This window comes from Ochotona curzoniae, unplaced genomic scaffold (genome assembly GCF_017591425.1).
Source record: "Ochotona curzoniae isolate NIBS_2020 unplaced genomic scaffold, NIBS_Ocur_1.0 scaffold_1037, whole genome shotgun sequence".
NCBI classification, from domain to species: Eukaryota; Metazoa; Chordata; class Mammalia; order Lagomorpha; family Ochotonidae; genus Ochotona; species Ochotona curzoniae.
The window spans coordinates 20,611,020-20,631,617 of record NW_024467083.1 but is presented as its reverse complement, the minus strand read 5'-3'; the positions used below and the strand labels follow the sequence as shown (position 1 = coordinate 20,631,617).

The 20,598-nt window shown below is 39.9% G+C and overlaps 1 protein-coding gene across 8 annotated transcripts in view; it reads left to right on the top strand.

Annotated features, from left to right (window-relative positions):
- ST7L (suppression of tumorigenicity 7 like) overlaps positions 1-20,598 on the top strand; it is an 88,083-nt gene that overhangs the window by 54,285 nt on the left and 13,200 nt on the right. For 7 of the 8 annotated variants that reach the window (XM_040998980.1, XM_040998984.1, XM_040998988.1 and 4 more), the window contains one exon: positions 17,488-17,638. In XM_040998980.1, the coding sequence (XP_040854914.1) occupies positions 17,488-17,638 (151 nt within the window). The remainder of the gene's footprint in view (positions 1-17,487; positions 17,639-20,598) is intronic. The other variant, XM_040998986.1, reaches the window with a different exon arrangement.

Genomic DNA, 20,598 nt, shown 5'->3' with positions numbered 1-20,598 from the left:
ATTTCTAAGATGTATTACCTACAGGTCTACAAGTCAATTTTTACGTTCAATCAGTGTCCTGGATTAGGAAGACGCCAACTGTCCTAGATAACTGGTTTGCTGGAGACACTGATCTTGTCTAGACACACAAGATGGTGCCTGACGGGGCACTGCCTGAGCCGGGGCTGTTGGCCTTCCTATCTAGGGACCAAACAGATCCTGCAGGAAATGAAGCTGTCGCTGTCCTCCGCATGGGATTAGCTGGGTGTGACTAACTGGAAACGTGCTCACTCTGACTTTGGTCCCTGTGCTATTAGCTCTGACCTGCCCCCAGTCTGCCCCATGGAGTCCCCCTCTCCCTTTCCATTCATTGCTGAGCCAAACTGTTTGGCAGGATTGACCAGTCCCAGCCTAGCCTCACCTCCTGAGCCCCCCATGTGAACCAGGGCTCCCACCTGGCTGCCACAAGAGCTGATCTGTGGCCACCTCTGGATTCCTGGTTGTTGCTGGAGTCCAGATCCCTGCTCACTGGCAGCTGGTAGGTTTTTTGTTCCCTGTAACACTGCTCCATCACTGCCTCTTCCCTGTGTCCAGCAACTCTCCAGGTACCCCCCTGTTGATTGCCAGAATCCTATCTTTTCCTGAAATCTGCTCTCTATGCCTTACCCTAATGATTCTCAATCATCTCGAACATGTCTGCACCCTATGCCAATATCTTTTTTAAAAAAATATTTATTTTATTGGAAAGGCAGATATACAGAGAGGAGGAGAGACAGAGAGGAAAATCTTCCATCTTTTGATTCACTCTCCTAGTGGCTGCAACAGCCAAAGCTGAGCTGATCCGAAGCCAGGAGCCAGGAGCCAGGAGCTTCTTCCAGGTCTCCCACGCAGGTGCAGGGTCCCCAAGCTTTGGGCCGCCCTTGACTGCTTTCCCAGGCCACAAGCAGGGAGCTGGATGGGAAGTGGGGCTGCCAGGACTAGGACCAGGACCAGCGCCCACATGGGATCTCGGCACTTTCAAGGTGAGGACTTTAGGTGCTACGCTATCATGCCGGGCCCTATGCATATATCTTGATTCCTCCTAAGTGGTATCTTAACTGCTGTACCAAGAAAATGCTATTTATTTATTTGAAAGAGTTACAGAGAGAGGAAGAGGTAGAGAGTGACCCAAGGAACTCTTCCATCTGTTGATTTACTGTCTAGATGGTAGCAGTGGTCAGAAGCCAGGAGTCAGGAGTTTCTTCTGGATCTCCCACATGGGTGCAGTGGCACAAACACTTCTGCTTTCCCAGGTACATTAGCAGGAGCTGGATTGAAAGTAGAGCAGCCAATGCTTGAACTCTTTCCTATATGGGATGCCAATGTTGTTAGCAGTGGCTCTACCAGTTAAACCACAATACTGATCCCATTAATTTTTATTATATTCACAAGGTTGTAAGATCATTACCACCATTTACTAATAAGACATTTTATTTCACCTGCAAGAAACCTACATGTGTTAACCATTACTTCCGTTCCTGCTTCCCCTAGTTCCTGGCAACAACTTATCAATTTTCTGTCTGTATAGATTTCCTATTCTGGACTTTCCATATAAACAGAATAATACAGTATATGAGATTTTCTGTCTGATTTATTTGACTTAGCATACTGCAACATGTTCCTGTACTCCATTCTTATCTATTCCCCTATATTTATGTATCCATTGATGGAGATTTGGATTGATTCTATTTTTTGTCTAGAATAGATAAAGCTATTATGAACATCCATAAGTAACTTTTTGTGTGGGTTTATGTTCTCATGTCTTTTTAATTATTTTTAATTTTTTTATTTTGGTATTCTTTACATAGTTGATTAGGGTACAAAGGGTCAAGGGCTACAGAAAAGTGGGTAAGACCATTGTTTCCACATTAGTATGATTTTTTTTCTGTATTCAGGGTAAGAAAAGAGATAAAAGGAAAAGCCCCATCCAGCCTCCCACCCATCCCTGGATCCCCAACGGGGTGCATGCTCCGAGGGTCCTGCTCAAGCAGTTTTGATAGTTTAACAGTGCTGAATTGCTGCCAGTCTCACCATTCCAAGCTCGATGAAATCTCTTCAGAATCCACTGGCTGACATAGTCTCTTCATGGTTGGGGTTCTGAGATCAGCAGTTCAGTTGGAGAGATCCACAGAGAAACTTCATCTGAGGTGATCCCAAACCTGATTCTTGTGTGTGCTTGCCAGTACAGGATCTGGCATAGTCCATTGCCCGTGGTCAACTTATGTAGATGCTAGTGGTTGCAATTGCTGGGTCAGTTCTGTTTCCAACCCTGTGTTCCACACAAAACAGTGGGTGTTGCAGTCTAGCCTGAACCTGCCCACTTCATACTTGGCCCTCACACAAACCAGTGGGAGCTGCAACCTAGTTGGGGCGACTCCCCATAACTCCCACCAGGCCTGCCCCCTACCCTTGTTCCCATGCTTACCAATATGTACCGCAAACTTATTCATTCTTTCCCACATCCCATTCAGCTCTCATACATGTCAATGGGCATTGAAGCCTAGTGCAACCCAACCTGCTCTATTATCCAGCCCACATACATGCTGGTGGGTACCACTCTGTCTTGCCACTCCTGCTCCAGGCCTGGTATTCATACTCTCCAGTGGGAGTGGTAACCCAAGAGGGAGGTGCCCATTATTTCCCTCTTGGTCCCACTTGCACTCCTGGTTTATGCACTCTCCAGGTGGTTCTGTGGTTTAACTTGACAGATTAGCCCCCAGGGCCAGCTTCTGCCAGTTGATGCTGCAGCTAAGCCCAAACAACCCTCACCCACCAGTAGGAACAATCAGCCCAGCCTGGCTTTTCCCTTATCTAATCCACATGAGGCACACAGGTGTTGTGGTCCTGCCTGGTCTGGTATGCCCCCATCCCAGCTCATGCTCCTCAGCGGGAGTGGTTGTCCAGCAGGGGAGTCCTCCGCATTCCCTCTCTCCTCCCTCCCTGGTTCTCACGTGTGCTGGTTGGGTGCTGCGGCCACATCTGTATGGCCCTCCTCACCTTGACATTTGCCAGTGGGTGTTGTAGCCTGGCCCAGCCCAGCCCACCCCCAATTCCAGCTGACGCTGGTGAGGGTTATAGCCTAGCCCAGCCCAGCAGGCATCCAATCTCAACTGTAATGTGCACTGGCTGTGTTGCAACCATACTTGGCCCCACCCTCACTCTGTTCTGGTCCTCGGATTTGCCAGCAGATGATGTGAACTGGTTCAGCCTGGTCTGTGCAAGACCTATGCCAAATGTATGCCAGGAGGTACCTTTCCCGGGCCTGGCCTGGGCTGCTCCCTATCGTGATTCTTGCATTCACCTGCAGGGACTGTGTTCCGACATAGAAGTTTCCCAGTCTCCTCCATCAGAGCCTGTCCCATTGCCAGATCTCATGCATATTGGTAGGTCCATGAGCCAGCCCTACTTAGTCTACCTCCTGTCCTGGCAGGAACAGTGGCCTTTCCTAACTGGACTTCAACAGATTCTGGTTCTCACTATTGAATGTTTCAGCCCAGCTACGGCTCGTCTTTACCTAGACACAGCTCACACATGGCTCAATGGGGGCAGAGACCTAACCTAGTCTGTCCTATAGCTACCCTGGTCCTCCAGAGCACCAGATGCTGCTGGCGTCTAGCACAGTCTGTGCGTCCAGTCCCAGTCCACACTTGTGCAAAGGAAGGCTGCAGCCAAATCCAGACCAGAATGCAGCCCCCACTCCAGCCCCTGCACTCACCAGTGGGAACCCTAACCCAATTAGGGTATCTTCTTTGCTCCCCAGTCAGGCCTGTTCCCAACCATAAATTGCATGCATGCTAGTGGTTGCTCTGACCCAGCTTGGCATAGCCCCTCTTCAGTCTTGGCCTTTGCCTTCAATACTGTGGCCTAGTATCCCTGGCTCATGCAGACCAGTCTGTGTAAGAGTCTAGATGGACCTGTGTTCCATCTTGATTTCTATTCTTCCTCATGAGTTAAGGTTTGCTCAGCCCTGCCTGGTCTGCCCCCTTTCCAGTTGCAGTTCGGCCCACCCCACATCCTGTTTTGGATGCACATTTGGGTGCTGCTGCCTTGACCTGCCAAAATTGTTGTCGGTTCCTTTACCAGTAAGTGATAGCAGGTTCCATGTTCATACCTAGCTCAGCCCATCACCACCCCAACTCGCAAGCTAACCAGTGGGACTTGTATTTCTATGGGGTTGGGCCCGCACTTCCCCCAGAAAATCTCTCCCTGGATCTGGTTCTCTCTCATGTTGGCTAGCATCTTTACCTTGCCAGGTGTGATCCATCCTCTGTTTTGCCACTCAGTCAGGTACTGGTACCTAACCCTGCCAGACAAGCCCCCAGCCATAGCTTTCATGTAGACTGGTATGTGGCAGTCAGTGATTTACGTTAACAGCCCATCTCAGGATTCCAGTGTGGGTTGGTGAATCAGCCTGGTCTAAATAGAACTTATGGACTCTCCCCTCCAAACCCTCAGATCTCAGTCCCCATGTTTGCAAGCAAGTTCCGTGACCCCATGGCTAGGAATCACACAGAATTCATCCCTCACCTACACTTACACTTCCCTTATCCCTGGATATCCCCAGGCAGCAATTATATACCCTAAAAACTGTAGAACTCACCGCTGGGCAGCCAGCAGGCAGAACCTGGCAACCAATGGGCACACTGGCCACCCAAAGCCTAGGACTCTCTCTGTGTGGCGATGGTGCCCATGGGCCGAGTCCCGGCCATTGAGTCTGACCTGGCTTTGGTACTCTTCGAAAGCAGGTCACCACCACTGTGAAGGGCTGCTGTCGCCTGAGCTGCCAAGATCGAATTCCCACTCCCATTTTCATGTCTCTTAAAGGTAAATACCTAGGAATGGAATTGATAGATTATATTGCTAATTCTGCATTTGAAACTTTTAGAGAATGTCAAACTGTTTTCTATAGTGACTCCACTGTTTTACATTCCTACCACAATGTGTAAGATTTCCATGAGTCCAGGTCTCCCTGGACAAATTTTGGTAAGAATATAGGAATCTGGGCCCAATGTGGTGGCCAGTGGCTAAAGTCCTCTCCTTGGATGCGCCGGGATCCCATATGGGCGCAGGTTCTAATCCTGGCAGCTCCACTTCCCATCCAGCTCCCTGCTTGTGGCCTGGGAAAGCAGTTGAGAACCGCCCAAAGCCTTGAGATCCTGCACCCAGGTGGGAGACCCCGCTGATGCTCTAGACCCCTGGCTTCAGGTCAGCATAGCATCGGCCGTTGTGACCATTTAGAAAGTGAATCATCAGACAGAAGATATTCCTCTCTGTCTCTCCTCTCTGTATATCTGACTTTGCAATAAAAAAAAAAAAACCTTAAAAAAATACTTATGAAAGATATATAGGAATGTACTCCTTTAAAATTTCTTTTTATTTGTTTGAAAAGCAGAACAGCAGAGAGGAAAAGACAGAAAGAGAACATGAGAGCAAGTGAAAGTACATAGGCTTGCATTCACTGGTTCACCTCCAAAAGCATGCAACAGTGGGACTTGGACTGGGCAGTAGCCAGAAGGCTGAAACTCTACCTGATGTTTCACAGCCATCATAGGGATCCAGGTACTTGAGCCATTATCTGTTGTTGCCCAGTCATATTAACAGGAAACTGGATTGGAAGCGCAGGTGGGACTCAGTCCTAGGCATTTCGGTAAGGGATAGGGGCATTTCAAGTGACAGTGTAACCCACTGCACCAGAACACAGGCCCCAGAAATTAGAACTTTCATATATTACTGAGACTACAAAATTAGCTCTTCAGGAAATCAAATGTTGATTTCTTGCAAAGGTTCACATATGTCCACACCCATAATCCAGCATTTCTATATAATAACTCATACACTCAAGAGAAATTAAAGTATATCCATAAAAATACTTGGATTTAGAAGGGTGTTTTTTTTTAATTCAAACAAGTCCCAAACTGAAAACAATACAAATGTCCATCAACAGATAAGTGCATAAACGAATTGCTATGTACTTAGTCAACAGGTTACTATTCAACTGTGAGAAAGACATGACAGAGCAAAACATTAAAAAAAGTATATCCTAAATGGTTCCATCCATATATGAAGTTCAGGAAAAGATAAGTGATCTGTGGTTGCCACCAAGTGATGAGAGTGGGGAATTAACTGAAAAGGACCTTATGGGGTGATGAGTATGTACTGTGTTTCGATTTGGGTGTTAGTTATTTATGTTTTTTAAAACTCCTTGAACTGCAAGTATAAAATCTATGCATTTTATACTATATCTCAGTAAAGAAAACAGAATATGACAGCTTGGAAAAAACTATGTAAGTATCTTGCCTTCAGATTAAATGAGACAGCATGTGTTGAGTGCAAGCCAGGCAATAGTATTGATTGTGGTGTTCATTGCTTTATTTTATTTTTGTTATTTCCTTCCCGTTTGATCCATCCTATAAGTACTTTTTTGCTTATGTATATTATTTTAGTGACTATAAAGCATAAGATTTAGGTTCTCCTTTGTTGAGATGAGGTGAAGGTGAAGATATTGATATAATTAGGAGTTAACTAATTTGAGGACTACATATGTAAATGAAGCCCTTAGGGCAAGAGTTAAAATAGAACATTAAAAATAACACAATAATGGGCCCAGCATGTTAGCCTAGTGCCTAAAGTCCTCACCTTGCATGCACCAGGATCCCATATGGGTGCCAGTTCTAAACCCAGTGATCCTATTTCCCATCCAGCTCGCTGGGAAAACAATTAAGGATGGCCCAAAGCCTTGGAACCTTGCCACCCACATGGGAGACCCAGAAGAAACTCCTGGCTCCTTGCTTTGGATCGGCTCAGTTCCGGCCATTGCGGCTGCTAAGTGAGTGAACCAACGAACAGAAGATCTTCCTTCCTGTCTCTCCCTCTCTCTGTATATCTGACTTTCCAATAAAAATAAATAATAAATCTTTTTGAAAAAATAACACAATGATAAAAACATGTTTAATACAGGTTTTAAGTATATATTTAGGAATATGTTATTGATAGCATGTTAAAATTATTTTTTTCAGCAGAAATTTTTTTAATATTTATTTTTCATTGGAAAGTCAAGTATACAGAGAGGAAGAGAAACAGAAACGAAGATCTTCCATCTGCTGATTCACTCCTCAAGTGGCTGTTATAGCCAGAGCTGAACTGATCCAAAGCCAGGAGCTTCTTCTGGGCCTCCCACAAAGGTGCAAGGACTCAAGTCTTTGGGCTGTCCTCAACTGCTTTCCCAGGCCACAAGCAGGGAGCTGCATGGGAAATAGGGCCACTAGGTCATAAACCAGCGCCCTTATGGGATCCTGGCATGCGCAAGGCGAGGACTTTAGCTACTTGGCTACCACACTAGGCCTAGGATGTCAATTTTTATCTAGTATGTATTATAGAAACCGCTTAGCAGCAGTGTGTATTTCATTGGTCAAAATACCTGTGTTTTATTCAATATGTAAATGCTAAAAAGGAAATAGGCATTCAGTTGGGATTGAGTGGTATAGCAGGAGTATGTGGAGAAGAGGGAGAAGTGGGGTTGAAGTTTATGTTCTGAACTAGACCAAATAAGACCTCACTTTTCTATGACGCCCTTCGTCTAAGTAGAAGAGTTGAAGCATGCAATGTTTATCTCTTAAAGTGTCACTCTGTAGGATGATGTGCAATATGTTTTCATATTGCAAATCCGTGCTCTTTCTAGGCTATTTTTTGTCTCCCTCAGTATAAGGCTCTTTTCCTTTACTCCTGAGGCTGTTGGGAAGCTATTGTTTTCTTTCAATTTATTTACGTAGCAGTTCTGTTCACTTTCTATCCAGGACTGTCTTTAGTCTCCCTAATACATATTTGTGTGAACTCCTTGCATTCAGCTTGCCTGTCCAATCTCATAGAATTTGCCCTGAGAACACTAATTGCAGAGATAAATTGGTTCTTTGTGTGCATGACTGATCAAGAGCAAAGTACCTTAATTTCAGATGCCTTCAGAGAGATTTTTCTTTAGCCTCTGCTTTTAAGAGGAAGATTATAAAGCATTATCATTACTTCAGGTCAGAATTATATTGCTTTTGGTCTAAAGCTGTTGTAAGTTTTACAAAGTAATCAAAAGAAGTAATCTAAAGATAAATTATAAAGATCAAAGCACTTCAAAATTGAAGTGAATTTGAGTGTAAGTATAGGTAAGGTTTTGGAGTCATGAAAGAAGCCATGAGACCACACATCGTCCTTTTTAGCTATAGCTTTTAAGCAGCTTTCATTTTTTAATTTTTAGTGAAAGCCCTGATATGCAGATTTTATGTGAGTGTAGTATCTTGTCCATAGTTGAATGCTAGTTTTGTCCTAAGCGATTTCTATTTTATTGCAAATACAACAGTAGTATTCTTCAGAGTTAAAGTGGGCCTGCAAAGTCTTCAGGTACATTTATTTGCTAATAATTTCCAAATTTTGTGTTTTTAGCTTTGGCTTTCTTCTTTGTTTATAGGTTTGCATTCACATGGTTGTGGAAATCTTCAATAAGTACCTTGAAAGCTAAAATTTCTTTTCAAATGTTTTCTGTACACTGTCTCTCCTTCCTATGTTTGAATTTTGATCTATAGCTTTATTGTTTTCTTCATTAACCTTTGAAATGTCTTTCAGTTTGAACTATCTACAACATCCCACTGTTATTGATTAATTTGTGCCATCACTATCTATATTTAAAAATGTTAGGTTATTATAATAATAGACATAACAGATGATTTTAACAATTCAGACACTTCATAAATTTTCGAAGTAGTGACTCCTCTGTTCTCTCCTTCCCAGTTCTACTTCCCTGAAATAATTTTGTTTCTGCTGGGTGTATATTTTACCCGACTTTTCAATGCAATTCTTAGCATACAAATATAAATCTAGAAATCGTCTCAAATTAATTATCACCTTAAGTAGAATTTTGAAACAGTCCTCCATAAACTTCTGCCATATAGCCTTTTCTACTTTGACTGTTGCTAGAATTATCTACCTAAGCAGCTAATGTTATGCTACTTAAAGAGCTCTGCTGGGGGAGGAGGGAACAGGGAGGGGACTTTGGAATGGGTACCGGAAATCCCAGAGCCTATGGAACTGTATCATAAAACAATAATAAAAATTAAAACAAAGAAAATCTCTGCTGGTTCCCTATTGCCATTAGAATAAGGGCCAATACCTTAGAGTTACTCATAGAGAGGTCCATCTGCCAGGCCCAGAATCTGTCTCCTACCTGCCCTCGTGGCACTGTACCTTGTTCCTCATTCCTCCTGACTCTGTTTTCTGGATTGATTTTGTTTTGTTATATCTTACTACCATTACGCTACTTTTAGGTTCTTCACCTGGCAAGTTCCCACTCATTTTCTGAGTCCTTGCTCGCCTGTTACCTCCTTTATACAGGATTCTTACCCAGTGTTCCCAGGAAGAGATAATGCTTCTCTTCCTCCCTGTTCTTTAATATCTCAATCACATATTTTTCTTTCTCTTCCCTTTCCTTTCTTTTTGTCTGTTTATGTGTCCCTTCGTTGTTTCTCTGTGAACAGGAATGGGGCTCTTATTCATCGTTTTATGTCCAATATTTGACATAGAAGATAACAACCACTCAATTAATGTTTATAGATATGTCTGTATTTTCAAACTAGCTTGCATTCAAAACCCAATAAAGTAAACAAAAGCCGAGTTTTATATCCACCATTTCCTGATTTTAAGCCATATTAGGTAACTATTTTTACAACTTTTACTTAATGATACCATTTTCCCCTACCTTTTAAGACCAGTAATATAATTTCAGAATGACCTTATTTCTTAAACTTTGAAATGACTCCATTTAATGGACTATTATACAACAATGTAAAATGGTAGTTTTATAGAGATAGGAAAACATGTACCATGATGTAAAAAGTGAGTTGCATATGCTTTGATTTTATTGTGCATAAAAAGGAAATCCAGACAACCATAAATTTTCTCCATAAATACAGTATGTAATGTTTTTACAGCAGAACTCTGTTGGATTTATTTGTTTTGCACACTGAGCATGTAAATGTCCAAGAAGTATAAAAATCCTAAGCAAATTTAAATAAACCACCTTTTAGGCTTTAACATTTCCAATTCTAAAAATAAAGTGTAGGTAGTAAGGTTTTAGTTTTCCAAGAGAGTTAGAAAATAAATGTAGGGCTTGATGGCTGAATTCTTACCTTGCACGCACTGGGATCCCAAAGAAGGTCTGATTTGTGTCCCAGCTGCTTCACTTACCATCCAGCTTCCTGCTTGTATCCTGGGAAAGCAGTTAAGGACAGCCCAAAGCCTTGTTATCTTGCACCTGCATGGGAGACCCAGAGAGGCTTGTGGCTCCTGGCTTCAGATCAACTTTGCTCTTGCCGTTTTGGCCATTTGGGGAGTGAACAAGTGGAGGGAAGGTCTTTCTGTCTCTTCTTCTCTCTGTAAATCTGATTTGCCTTCCAATAAAAATTAATAAATCTTAACAAAAAAATATATGTAAGTAATAACCTGAAATATGATTTCAAATATATTTTAATTGTGTATATCAATTTGACCCAGTTAACTAAGTTGTGAAATGTGGTAGAATATGATGAATGTGGTTGTTCCTGTGCAGTAACTTAAACCTATAAAGAACAGTTCTATAACTTTTTATAATATATTTGGGAGACAGCAAATAGAAACATACAAAATGGAAAAAGAAATACCATTCAATTGGTATGTTCTCTAAATGCTTGCAGCGATGAGGTCTGGTCTAGGGCAAAGGTGGGAGCCAGGAACTCAACCCAAGTCTTCCAAGTGGATGGCAGGAACTGTATTACTTGAGCCATAACCTTCTGCTTCCTAGAGTATGCTTTAACAGGTAGCTGGACACAAGAGTAAGAGCCAGGACCTGAGCCCACGCATTAGAGTCAGACCAAACTTATACCATAGGGACCAGATTTTATTTTGGTATCTAATTAAAAACTGAAAAATTGCTTTGCCTTCAAGTCATATTAGAGAGGAAATTGCTGGTAGGGATTAACAATAAAAGGTAAACATAAGGAAGTTTTTAAAAATTGATTTTGATGTAAAATTCTGAAATAAAACTTCTTAATAAGTATTCCACATGTTTGTTTAATATCTGACTTATCACTTAGATTATTAAACAGTGAAAATACAGGCATACAGCTGTTTGAAAAAATATTTTCTCGGGTTGGCATTATGGTATAGCAAGTTAAGCTGCCACCTGTGACACTGGCAGTGTCCATTTGTATCCTGGCTACCCCGCTTCTGATTCTGCTTCCTGCTAGTGCGCCTGGGAAAGCAGTGGAAGATGAACCGCTTAGGAGACCCAATGAGGTTCATGGCTTCTGACTTCAGCCAGATCCAGTCCTGGTTATTGCACTTTTACAGAGTGAACCAGAAGATTGAGGGGCTCTCTTTCCTTCCCTTCCTCTCTCCCTTTCTCCAACTCTGTCTTTCAAATAAATACATCCTTTTCTAAAACAAGCATTTTCTTGACATATCAATTGATATCTTTCCTGATATAAATTTTATGGAATAATTTTTAATTGGATACCTTTGCTTGCCTTTGCCAAGTAGTTACCAGCTATATACTAATTATTATGTTGGGATTTAGTTTAAAGTTAATAGATTCTAAAACTCATTAGAAATTATTGGGATATTTGTTGAATTTTAGTAGAATGGCAATTAAGCATTTAAATAGTGTTCTTCTGAAAATAAAAAATACTTTCCATGATGATAATTCCACTATAGTTGTCACATTTTCTTTGCTTTCTGTGAAGAAGCTCTTACTGCATTCACAAAGTGCATAAGGAGTCTTGTCAGAGGTCACCTGTTTGAGCCCATTTTCCCACAGCCGCATAGTGTGAGTGATCTTTTACTGTGTTTTAAAAAAATGGGCAAGGATTAGGGAGGATTAGAAAGAATATTACACTCCTGAATATAGACGCAAGGCGCTAAGGAGAGAAAACCCAACCAGGCAGCAAATGGGCTTTGCTTGACCAGGACACAACCTCTGTTGCATTCCTTTAAGAAACTGAATGGGAAATGTTAAGTCCCCAAACTAGATTAGTAAATAATCTTATAGTTTGTGACATCTGCTAAAATAAATCAATAAGCAGACTGAATTCTTACACTTTGGACAGAGCCAGAAGCAAAACGTAATTAAAGATGGGAGTTAAGTGCAGTCATTGTTGAAATGGCGTATTTCATAAAGAAGAAAAATATTTTAGATGTATTTGTATCATGAGTGTATACATATTGATAATCTGAGGCTTGCATTTTGGAACTACTACAGATTCTTATTTTTAAAATTCTTCCTAGGCTCCTATCATTTATAGTAGTTTTACAAAGTATTTCCCAAATGTAACACCGGCTTGTGTTATCTCAGCAGTTTGTGTGAGAACCTGGGGAACTAGAATTTAAATGTGAGAGCCTATCCTTTGAGATACCTCTGGAATGTTTCTCTTCTTTATGTTTCATAACAGAAGTTACTGTGATTTGGACTTTATGACACCTAGTGTGGTATCAGCTTGTTCAAAATCAGAGATTGTTTCAGATTTGTTGTAGAAGTGTATTCTGGCTTTGGTCTTTGAAGGACGTCTTTAGCTGACTAAATACTTGTTAGAAAATTTTATTTTCAGTTGACCACTTTAATGGTAAAGAAGAGGTACACATGGTTAATTTTTGTATCTTTCTTCATATCATTAGGACACTTGATTAGTGAAATAGCTTCTATTTCTTTTGTTGTTGGGCAAGTATTTTATTGAGGAGTTTAAGATAAAATCTAGTTTTTGTTTTTTTGGTTTCTTTTTTTTTGGTCATCACTGGTATTTTTATTTTGACTTCATGGTGTAGAGACAACTAGAAGACAAGTAGAGCACCTTTCTTTTTGCCAACTCCCAGTAAGATGTGCCTTTTCTTCTGGCATTGAACTTTTTTTTTTTTGCATTTTGTTATTATTGCTATCATTTTATGATACAGTTCCATATTCCCTTATCCCCTCCCCCCCACCTACTTCCTTTATGTCATTACTAACATATAGTTCTTCATACTCAGTCATATGTCCAACATTGCGGGCATGGACAATGGCGTAGAGTCCAGAATCCTATTGTCAAGATATAGTAAACAGTTTCATTGTAAGTCCATCTTTGTCTGGAAAAGGAAATTCATACCACACTGCATCCTCACATCTAGATATGTTAATCTCCATTTCACAGCTACTGTACATTCCCTCAAATGGAAAGTCATGATACAAAATCAACAATAGAAAGAAAAATAGAAATTTACAATACCATGAAGTTAAATGACATGTTACTAGATATGACAATCTCCATTACACAACTACTGTACATCCCCTTAAATGAAAAGTCATGATACAAAATCAGTAATAGAAAGAAAAATAGAAATTTACAATGCCATGAAGTTAAATGACATGTTACCAGATATGACAGTCTCCATTACACAGCTACTATACATCCCCTTAAATGAAAAGCCACAAAACAAACTCAACATCCGGGAGAAAAAAGAAATTAACACCGAGAAGTTAAACAACATGCTATTAAATGACTAACGTGCAGCTGAAGAAATGAAAATCAAGAGCCTTCTTGAAGAAAATGATGCCACTGTATGATCTATGAGTCATTGAATGATTTAATCAGATGAAAGTGTTTTGAAGAGATGAAACCAACAGAAAACAACAAAACCCATGCGATATAGTTTCCACTGATCTTTGTTGGAGTGTGTCTCCTCCAGACAATAAACAGATGGGTTTTGTTTTTTAATCCAATCTATTAATCTATGATGTTTGATTGAGCTTAAGCCACTTACATTCAGAGTTTAATATGTATGGGCGGCACTTTGGTTCTGTCATTTTATGAATGGGTTGTTCATTGGTTTAGTCTTCTGTTGTCATTTTACTGGGATGTTCTTCCCATTTGCCTTTGGTTTTGGTAGATGCTATTCTTCTTCTCTGTCAGGAGAACATTTTGAAGTCTCGTTTGTAGGGCAGGTTTGAAAGAGGCAAATTCTTTTAACTTTTCTTTACTCTGGAAGAATTTTATTTCATTTTCAAAGATAAAAGAAAGCTTGTGGGGTATGTTATCCTAGGCTGACAATTTTTTTGCTTTTAGTATCTGGAATATGTCACTCCATTCTCTTCTTGCCTGTAGAGTTTCCTGTGAGAGATATCCTGTAAGCTTAATTGGCATTCCTTTATATGTCAATTGATTTTTTTCACATGCACATTTAAGGATCTTTTCTTTATGTTCAATTGAAGAGATCTTGATAATCATATGTCTTGGTGAAGATCGCTTTTGATGAAGCCTGTTGGGAGTTCTGTGCCCCTCCTGGATCTTGTTTCCCAATTCTTTCTCTAGATTAGGGAAACTTTCCTTTATTATTTCATTAAATACATTTGCAAACTCAGCTTCTCTTTCTGTACCTTCCGGGTTTTTATTGGAAAGGCGGATATACAGAGAGGAGAGACAGAGAGGAAGATCTTCCGTCCGATGATTCACTCCCCAAGTGAGCACAACAGCCAATGCTATGCCGGTCCGAAGCCAGGATCCTCTTCAGGCTCTCCCACGCAGGTGCAGGGTCCCAAAGCTTTGGGCCATCCTTGACTGCTTTCCTGGGCCACAGACAGGGAGCTGGATGGGAAGCGGGGCCTCTGGGATTAGAACCGGCGCCCATATAGGATCCTGGGGCATGCAAGGCGAGGACCTTAACCACTGCACCACTGCGCCGGGCCCAAGCAGTTCACTGTTGTCCCCTGCAGTCCCAAAGCTATTGCCACAGTGCACAAAATGGTGCCTGATGTACCACCACTATAGTTCTTGATCTGCTGGCTATCAGATCCGAGGGCTACCCAGACCTATGCCAGGTGGAACCTGTAGAAGGCCACGTTGTTGCAGTTCACTCAGTCAGAAATGAGCTCACTCCCAGCTCAGCGCATGCTCAGTCCTTTCCCTTGCCCTTTCCTCCTTAAGCAAAATGGCACCCAGTTCAGCTCTAGGGGCTGACTGGGCTATGAAATCCACTCTGTTCTCACACTGCCCATCTGAGATTTGCTGCTCTGTCTCTGCTCCTGGTCAAATCAAAGGGACCAGCAGGAAGGACAGTTCTTTGTCTGGGTTCACCTCCCAATCTCCCAGTGAAAGTCCCCTCCCACCTGGTTGCTGGTGAATTTCCAGCTGCTGGTGGAGTTCAGATCGCTGTGCTGGAGTATCAGTCACTGCAACACCACACTGCTGTGCCTGCTGCTTTCCTGTGTCAGTCAGTCTCCAGGTATCCCTCTGCTGTTTTCTGTCCTTTCCTATTTCCTGAAATATGTCCTCTCTGCTTCATCCTGATTAAATGTTTCTCTGTCCGTTTAAACGTGTCCTTACCCTATTCTGCCATCTTGATTCTCCTCTAAGATAGAATCTAGTTTTGTATATGAAGAGTTTGTGAACCATAATTTCTCTAATAGGCACATTTGCAAATCCCTTAAACACATTTGAGATGGTCCTGTGCTTTCAATATGTTCTTTTTTTCCCCATATTTTTCCCCTCCTAATTCTCATCTACATTTTACCCATCCTCAAATATCAATTTGAATTTTCATACATGGTTTATTTCCAGATTGCAAATCATAATACCTTCTAACTATAGATTTGTTTTATCATTCAGCATTTATACTAAGATATTTATCTATGTAAAATGAAAAGATATTTTCAAACTCAAAGTGATATGCTAATGTTTTTAGCCACATTATTCAGAGCTAAAAAGTGAAAACAACCAGATATCTGTCAAATGATTAATGAATAAACAATATATGATAATAAGCAATATATGATTTAGCCATACAATGGAATGTTACTTTGTTATAAAAAGAAATAAGATAACAGTATACGTGCTACAGCCTAGATGAACTTTCAAAACATGATAAGCAAAAGAAACGAGGCACAAATATCAGCTGTCATGTGATTCCATTTATAGGAAATACCCAGAATATGTAAATCTATACAGATGTTGCTTAGGAGGAATGCAATAACTAAACAGTGTTTCCTTTGGAGGTGATAATGTTCTAAAAGCAGCTGTAATGTTGTTGGCATAGGTGTTACTTTATTAAAAACCATTGTGTTGGAGCTGGCATCCTGGTGTAATAAGCTAATCCTTTGCCTCTCAGTGCTGGCATTCCATATGGGCAGCCAGTTCATGTCCTGGCTATTCCATTTCTGATTTAGCTCCCTATTTATGACTTGGGAGGGCAGCCGAGGATGGCTCAAGTCTTTGAGCCTCTGCACCCATGTGGAAGAGCCAGAGGAAGCTCCGGGCTTCAGATCCACCCAGCTCTGACCATTACAGCCATTTGGGTATAAACCAGCTGTTGGAAGATCTTTTGTAAATCTGCCTTTCAAATAATAAATAAATCCTTCTGAGATATCATTGTGTTTGTTGTATATGCTTTAAATAAGTGAATTATAATTATGCATGTCAATAAAGTTTTAAAAATGAAATAAAAACTGATACCTGCTATCCATTTTCCTATATATGGTATTTTTACTTCTAATAAAGCATTCCTATAATCTGGTTATAATTATTTATATAAATATTCAATTATTTGTTTAAGAAATGTGTCTTTCCTGTAATATTATGAAGCTTCAGCGAAAGGATGACATGTTTTTTGGTGTTCCCTAAAAAGGCATAATACTTTGCACTTGTAAATATTAAGTTAATTGAACTTTTCCAAATTTTAAGTTTTTTAGCTATAAAATGTAAGACAAAAAGAATTATATGTTACCACAAAATACATTTTTACTTCCTAAAATGTGTATAAAGGGAGCAAATTTCATGCATTCCACATGTAGGTTTTAAGAACATGATATTTTCCATCCTATCCTCCCTCACTCCCACCTTCCCTCCTTCTTTTTTAATTTTTCCTTCAATTTTTACAATTACCTACTTGCAATTTATTTTATAATCACAAGCTTAATGCTTTACTAGAATTCAACAATTAATAGTAGAAAAACCACTGTTCCTCAAGAGTATAGACAAAGGACTATAAACAATACTCAAATCTCAAGATGTTGATTTCTCTCATGTACGTTAATTTTTTTTCTTCTGTACTATCACAAATAGGAGAAAACATGATATTTATCTTTTGGAGACTGGCCTACTTACTAAGAATAATGGTTTTACACTTTATATTTTTTAGAGGAATAAATATTTATTCTCACATTAGTTCCTGAGCTTGAGCTTTCCATTCTGTATTTAGCATGGTCATACAGGTTATTATATCACCTTCATTTTAATTATAGGACTAGTCTTAGTTTGGGTATTTGCCTATATAAGCATTTTCTACAAATTTAATCAATAATACCTTCATGTCATTTCAATGAGTTTAAATATTTTTAATCAATTTGGCTTTATAATCTGAATATACTTTTTTGGTGGGTTCCTGACTTTGAGTCATGTTCATTTTTCTTTTTTCTGTTGTGTGTTATTTTTCCAGTATTTGCTAGAGATGAAAAGTTTGATTTTGCCCCCAGAGCACATTTTGAAACGGGGTGATAGTGAAGCAATTGCCTATGCTTTCTTTCATCTTCAGCACTGGAAGCGAATAGAAGGTGCTCTTAACCTCTTACAGTGCACGTGGGAAGGCAGTAAGTATTTCTTTCCAAATTTAACACCAATCTCTTGACTCGTCATTGCATTCACATGCAGTTACTCTAAAGAAATTGGGTTCTGAAAGGAATTTGTACTGCAGGTAGGTTTCAGATTAAACAGTAGCATTGTAGTTTATTGAAAGAAGAAATTATTGAGAAGAATTATTGAGAAGAAATGATTGCAGTTTATTGAGAGAATTTATTTATACTGATACCATATTTAAGAAAACTAAAATGAGAAACTGTTAAGATATTCTGCCATATGTTCATTTAAGTTAAATATTTGTAAGGAAAGAGAATGAAAGTTTATGCTGTTTGGCATATGAGCTTTTTAATATGGTTGAGCTATTGTTCTAATATTTTAAAATTTGGTCTGGTTCGTTGTTTTGATTTCAGATGTCAACAGTATGAAACTGTTTTCCTCACAAATAGTGTACACTCTGTTCTTTTTAAAAATTGGGATAAAATAATATTTAACATTTTAATCATTTGTCATAAAATTTAACATTTTAATCATTTGTCAGTATATACTTCGCTGCATTTGGAATATTCACATTTTGGTACAATCATCACCACTACCTCTCTCCAGAAAATTCATTACCCCAAACTGAAGTTCGGTACTTGTTAAATAGTAACTCCCTATTTTCATCTTTCTCTTATCCCAACCACCTTTCTGCTTTATTTTTCTGAGAGTCTGACTTCTCTATCTAAGTGGTATCATAACAGTCTTTGTATCTAGTTTTTTTGTTCACTTCATGTAATGGCTTCAGGGTTCATCAGAATTTGTGTCAGAATTTCATTTTTTTCAAGATTTATTTTTATTTTTACTGGGAAGTCAGATATACAAAGAGGAGAAGAGACAGAGAGGAAGATCTTCTGTCTGATGATTCACTCAAAAATGGCCACTACATACAGCTGTACCGATCCAAAGTCAGGATCCAGAAACTTCTTTCAGGTCTCCCACATGGGCTCAGGATCCCAAAGCTTTGGGCCATCCTTGACTGCTTTCCTAGGCCACAAGCAGAGAGCTGGATGGGAAGTGTGGCTGCCAGGATTAGAACCAGTGCCCATATGGGATCCTGGGGCGTTCAAGGCGAGGACTTTACCTGCTAGGCTAATGTGCTGGGACCCAGAATTTCATTCTTTAAAAATAAATAATGTTTCATTGTGTGTACCACACTTTGTTTATCCACTTATATCTATTGATGACCGCTTCTACATTTTAGCTATTGTGAATAATACTTCTGTGAGTGTGGGTTTATAAATATCTACTTAAATTCCTGCTTTCAATTCATTGCAGCATGTATCTATAATTGCTCACTCTTAAAATTCTGTGTAATTTTTTGAGGAACCTGGACTGTTTTTCATAACAGCTGTACCATTTTACATTCCTTCTATAAATGCACAAAATTTCAAGTTTCTCTATAACTTTTACAGCACTTGTTATTTTCTGTAATTTTAAAGAATAGGCATCCTAATGGATGTGAGGTAGACTCTTATTGTGACTTTTATTTGCATTTTCCTAAAGGCTAGTGACATTGAATGACTGGCCATTTATATATCTCCTTTGGAGAATAAATTGGACTTTTTAAAAAACTACCCACCAGATCTCTTATTCACATCTTAAAACAAATAGAAAAGTGAGGAAGCTTAATCAAAATGTTCTATCAATTAGTTGTGTGCAGTGCTTCTTTTGGGATTATCAATTTCCAAAAGTATCAATAAAAATGCTAAAGTAAATCCCATGCTCACTCAATAAAATTGGTTCACCCTCTCTGTTCCAAAGGTTTGGCATGAGGTACCATGAGACATTCATGAGAATGCTATTGAATATTTTACATTTCCATTGAGAATACAATAAAATATCAGTTAGACAGCAGCCCAACTATTGGCTTCAAATAGTTCAGAGGTGCAGTGTTAGGTCACTCTACACTCCTTCCAAAATTCCATCCTTACTAAGCTCAGTTTTTGCTTGTTGCTGTGATTACAAGAGCATCATACACAATCACTGAAGAACAGGAAATAAGGATGCTAGTTCGGACTTGGTCCCAAGCTTTGAGAAGTTGTGCAGTGTCCAGTAGGCTCGCAATATAGCTCCTCAATAAGAGGAGCTTGAAAATGAAATATTCAATCAAGGATGAAATTTTTTCTTTCAATTTCCATGTGTTTTATTTCAAATTTCTCCTAAGTTGTTAGGACATAAGCTTTTTAATTTGTTTTGACACACTGCTTAATAAATGCACTTATTAGATATGTCTTTCAGTCTGTGGCACCGTGAAAAATTACTGAGCCCTGGGTTCTGGCGCGGTGGCCTAGCAGATAAAGTTCTCTCCTTGAATGCACCAGGATCCCATATGGGCACTGGTTCTAATACTGGCAGCTGCACTTCCCATCCAACTCCCTGCTTGTGGTCTGGGAAGGCATTCGAGGATGGCCCAAAGCCTTGGGACCCTGCATCCACATGGGAGACCTGGAGGAAGTTTCTGGATCCTGGCTTTGGATCAGCGCTGTACTGGCCATTGTGGTCACTTGAGGTGTGAATCATCAGACAGAAGATCTTCCTCACTGTCTCTTCTCCTCTCTGTATATCTGACTTTGCAATAAAAATAAGTAAATCTTTTTAAAAAAATTACTGAGCCCTGAAGGCTTATGTGCCCTTGGAGCCAAGAAAATCAGTGCATTGACCATTTGCTGACAGTCATAAACTGTGCTTAACACTAATAATACAAAAATAAGTAAAACCGATACTGTGTACTTGAGGAACTAAACACCTTTGCATATTAAGACTTTTTCTTTTTTTCTTCTTCTTTTTTTTTTTTTCTATAAACTCCTCAAAACTAAGTACTTTGTGTCATTCATCTGGTATGTGTCTGTAGTGCCTGACAGTCTCCTTGACACTTGGGAGACTCTGTATAAATATATGACTTATACTATAGTTCATGAAGCTTGCTGAGTAA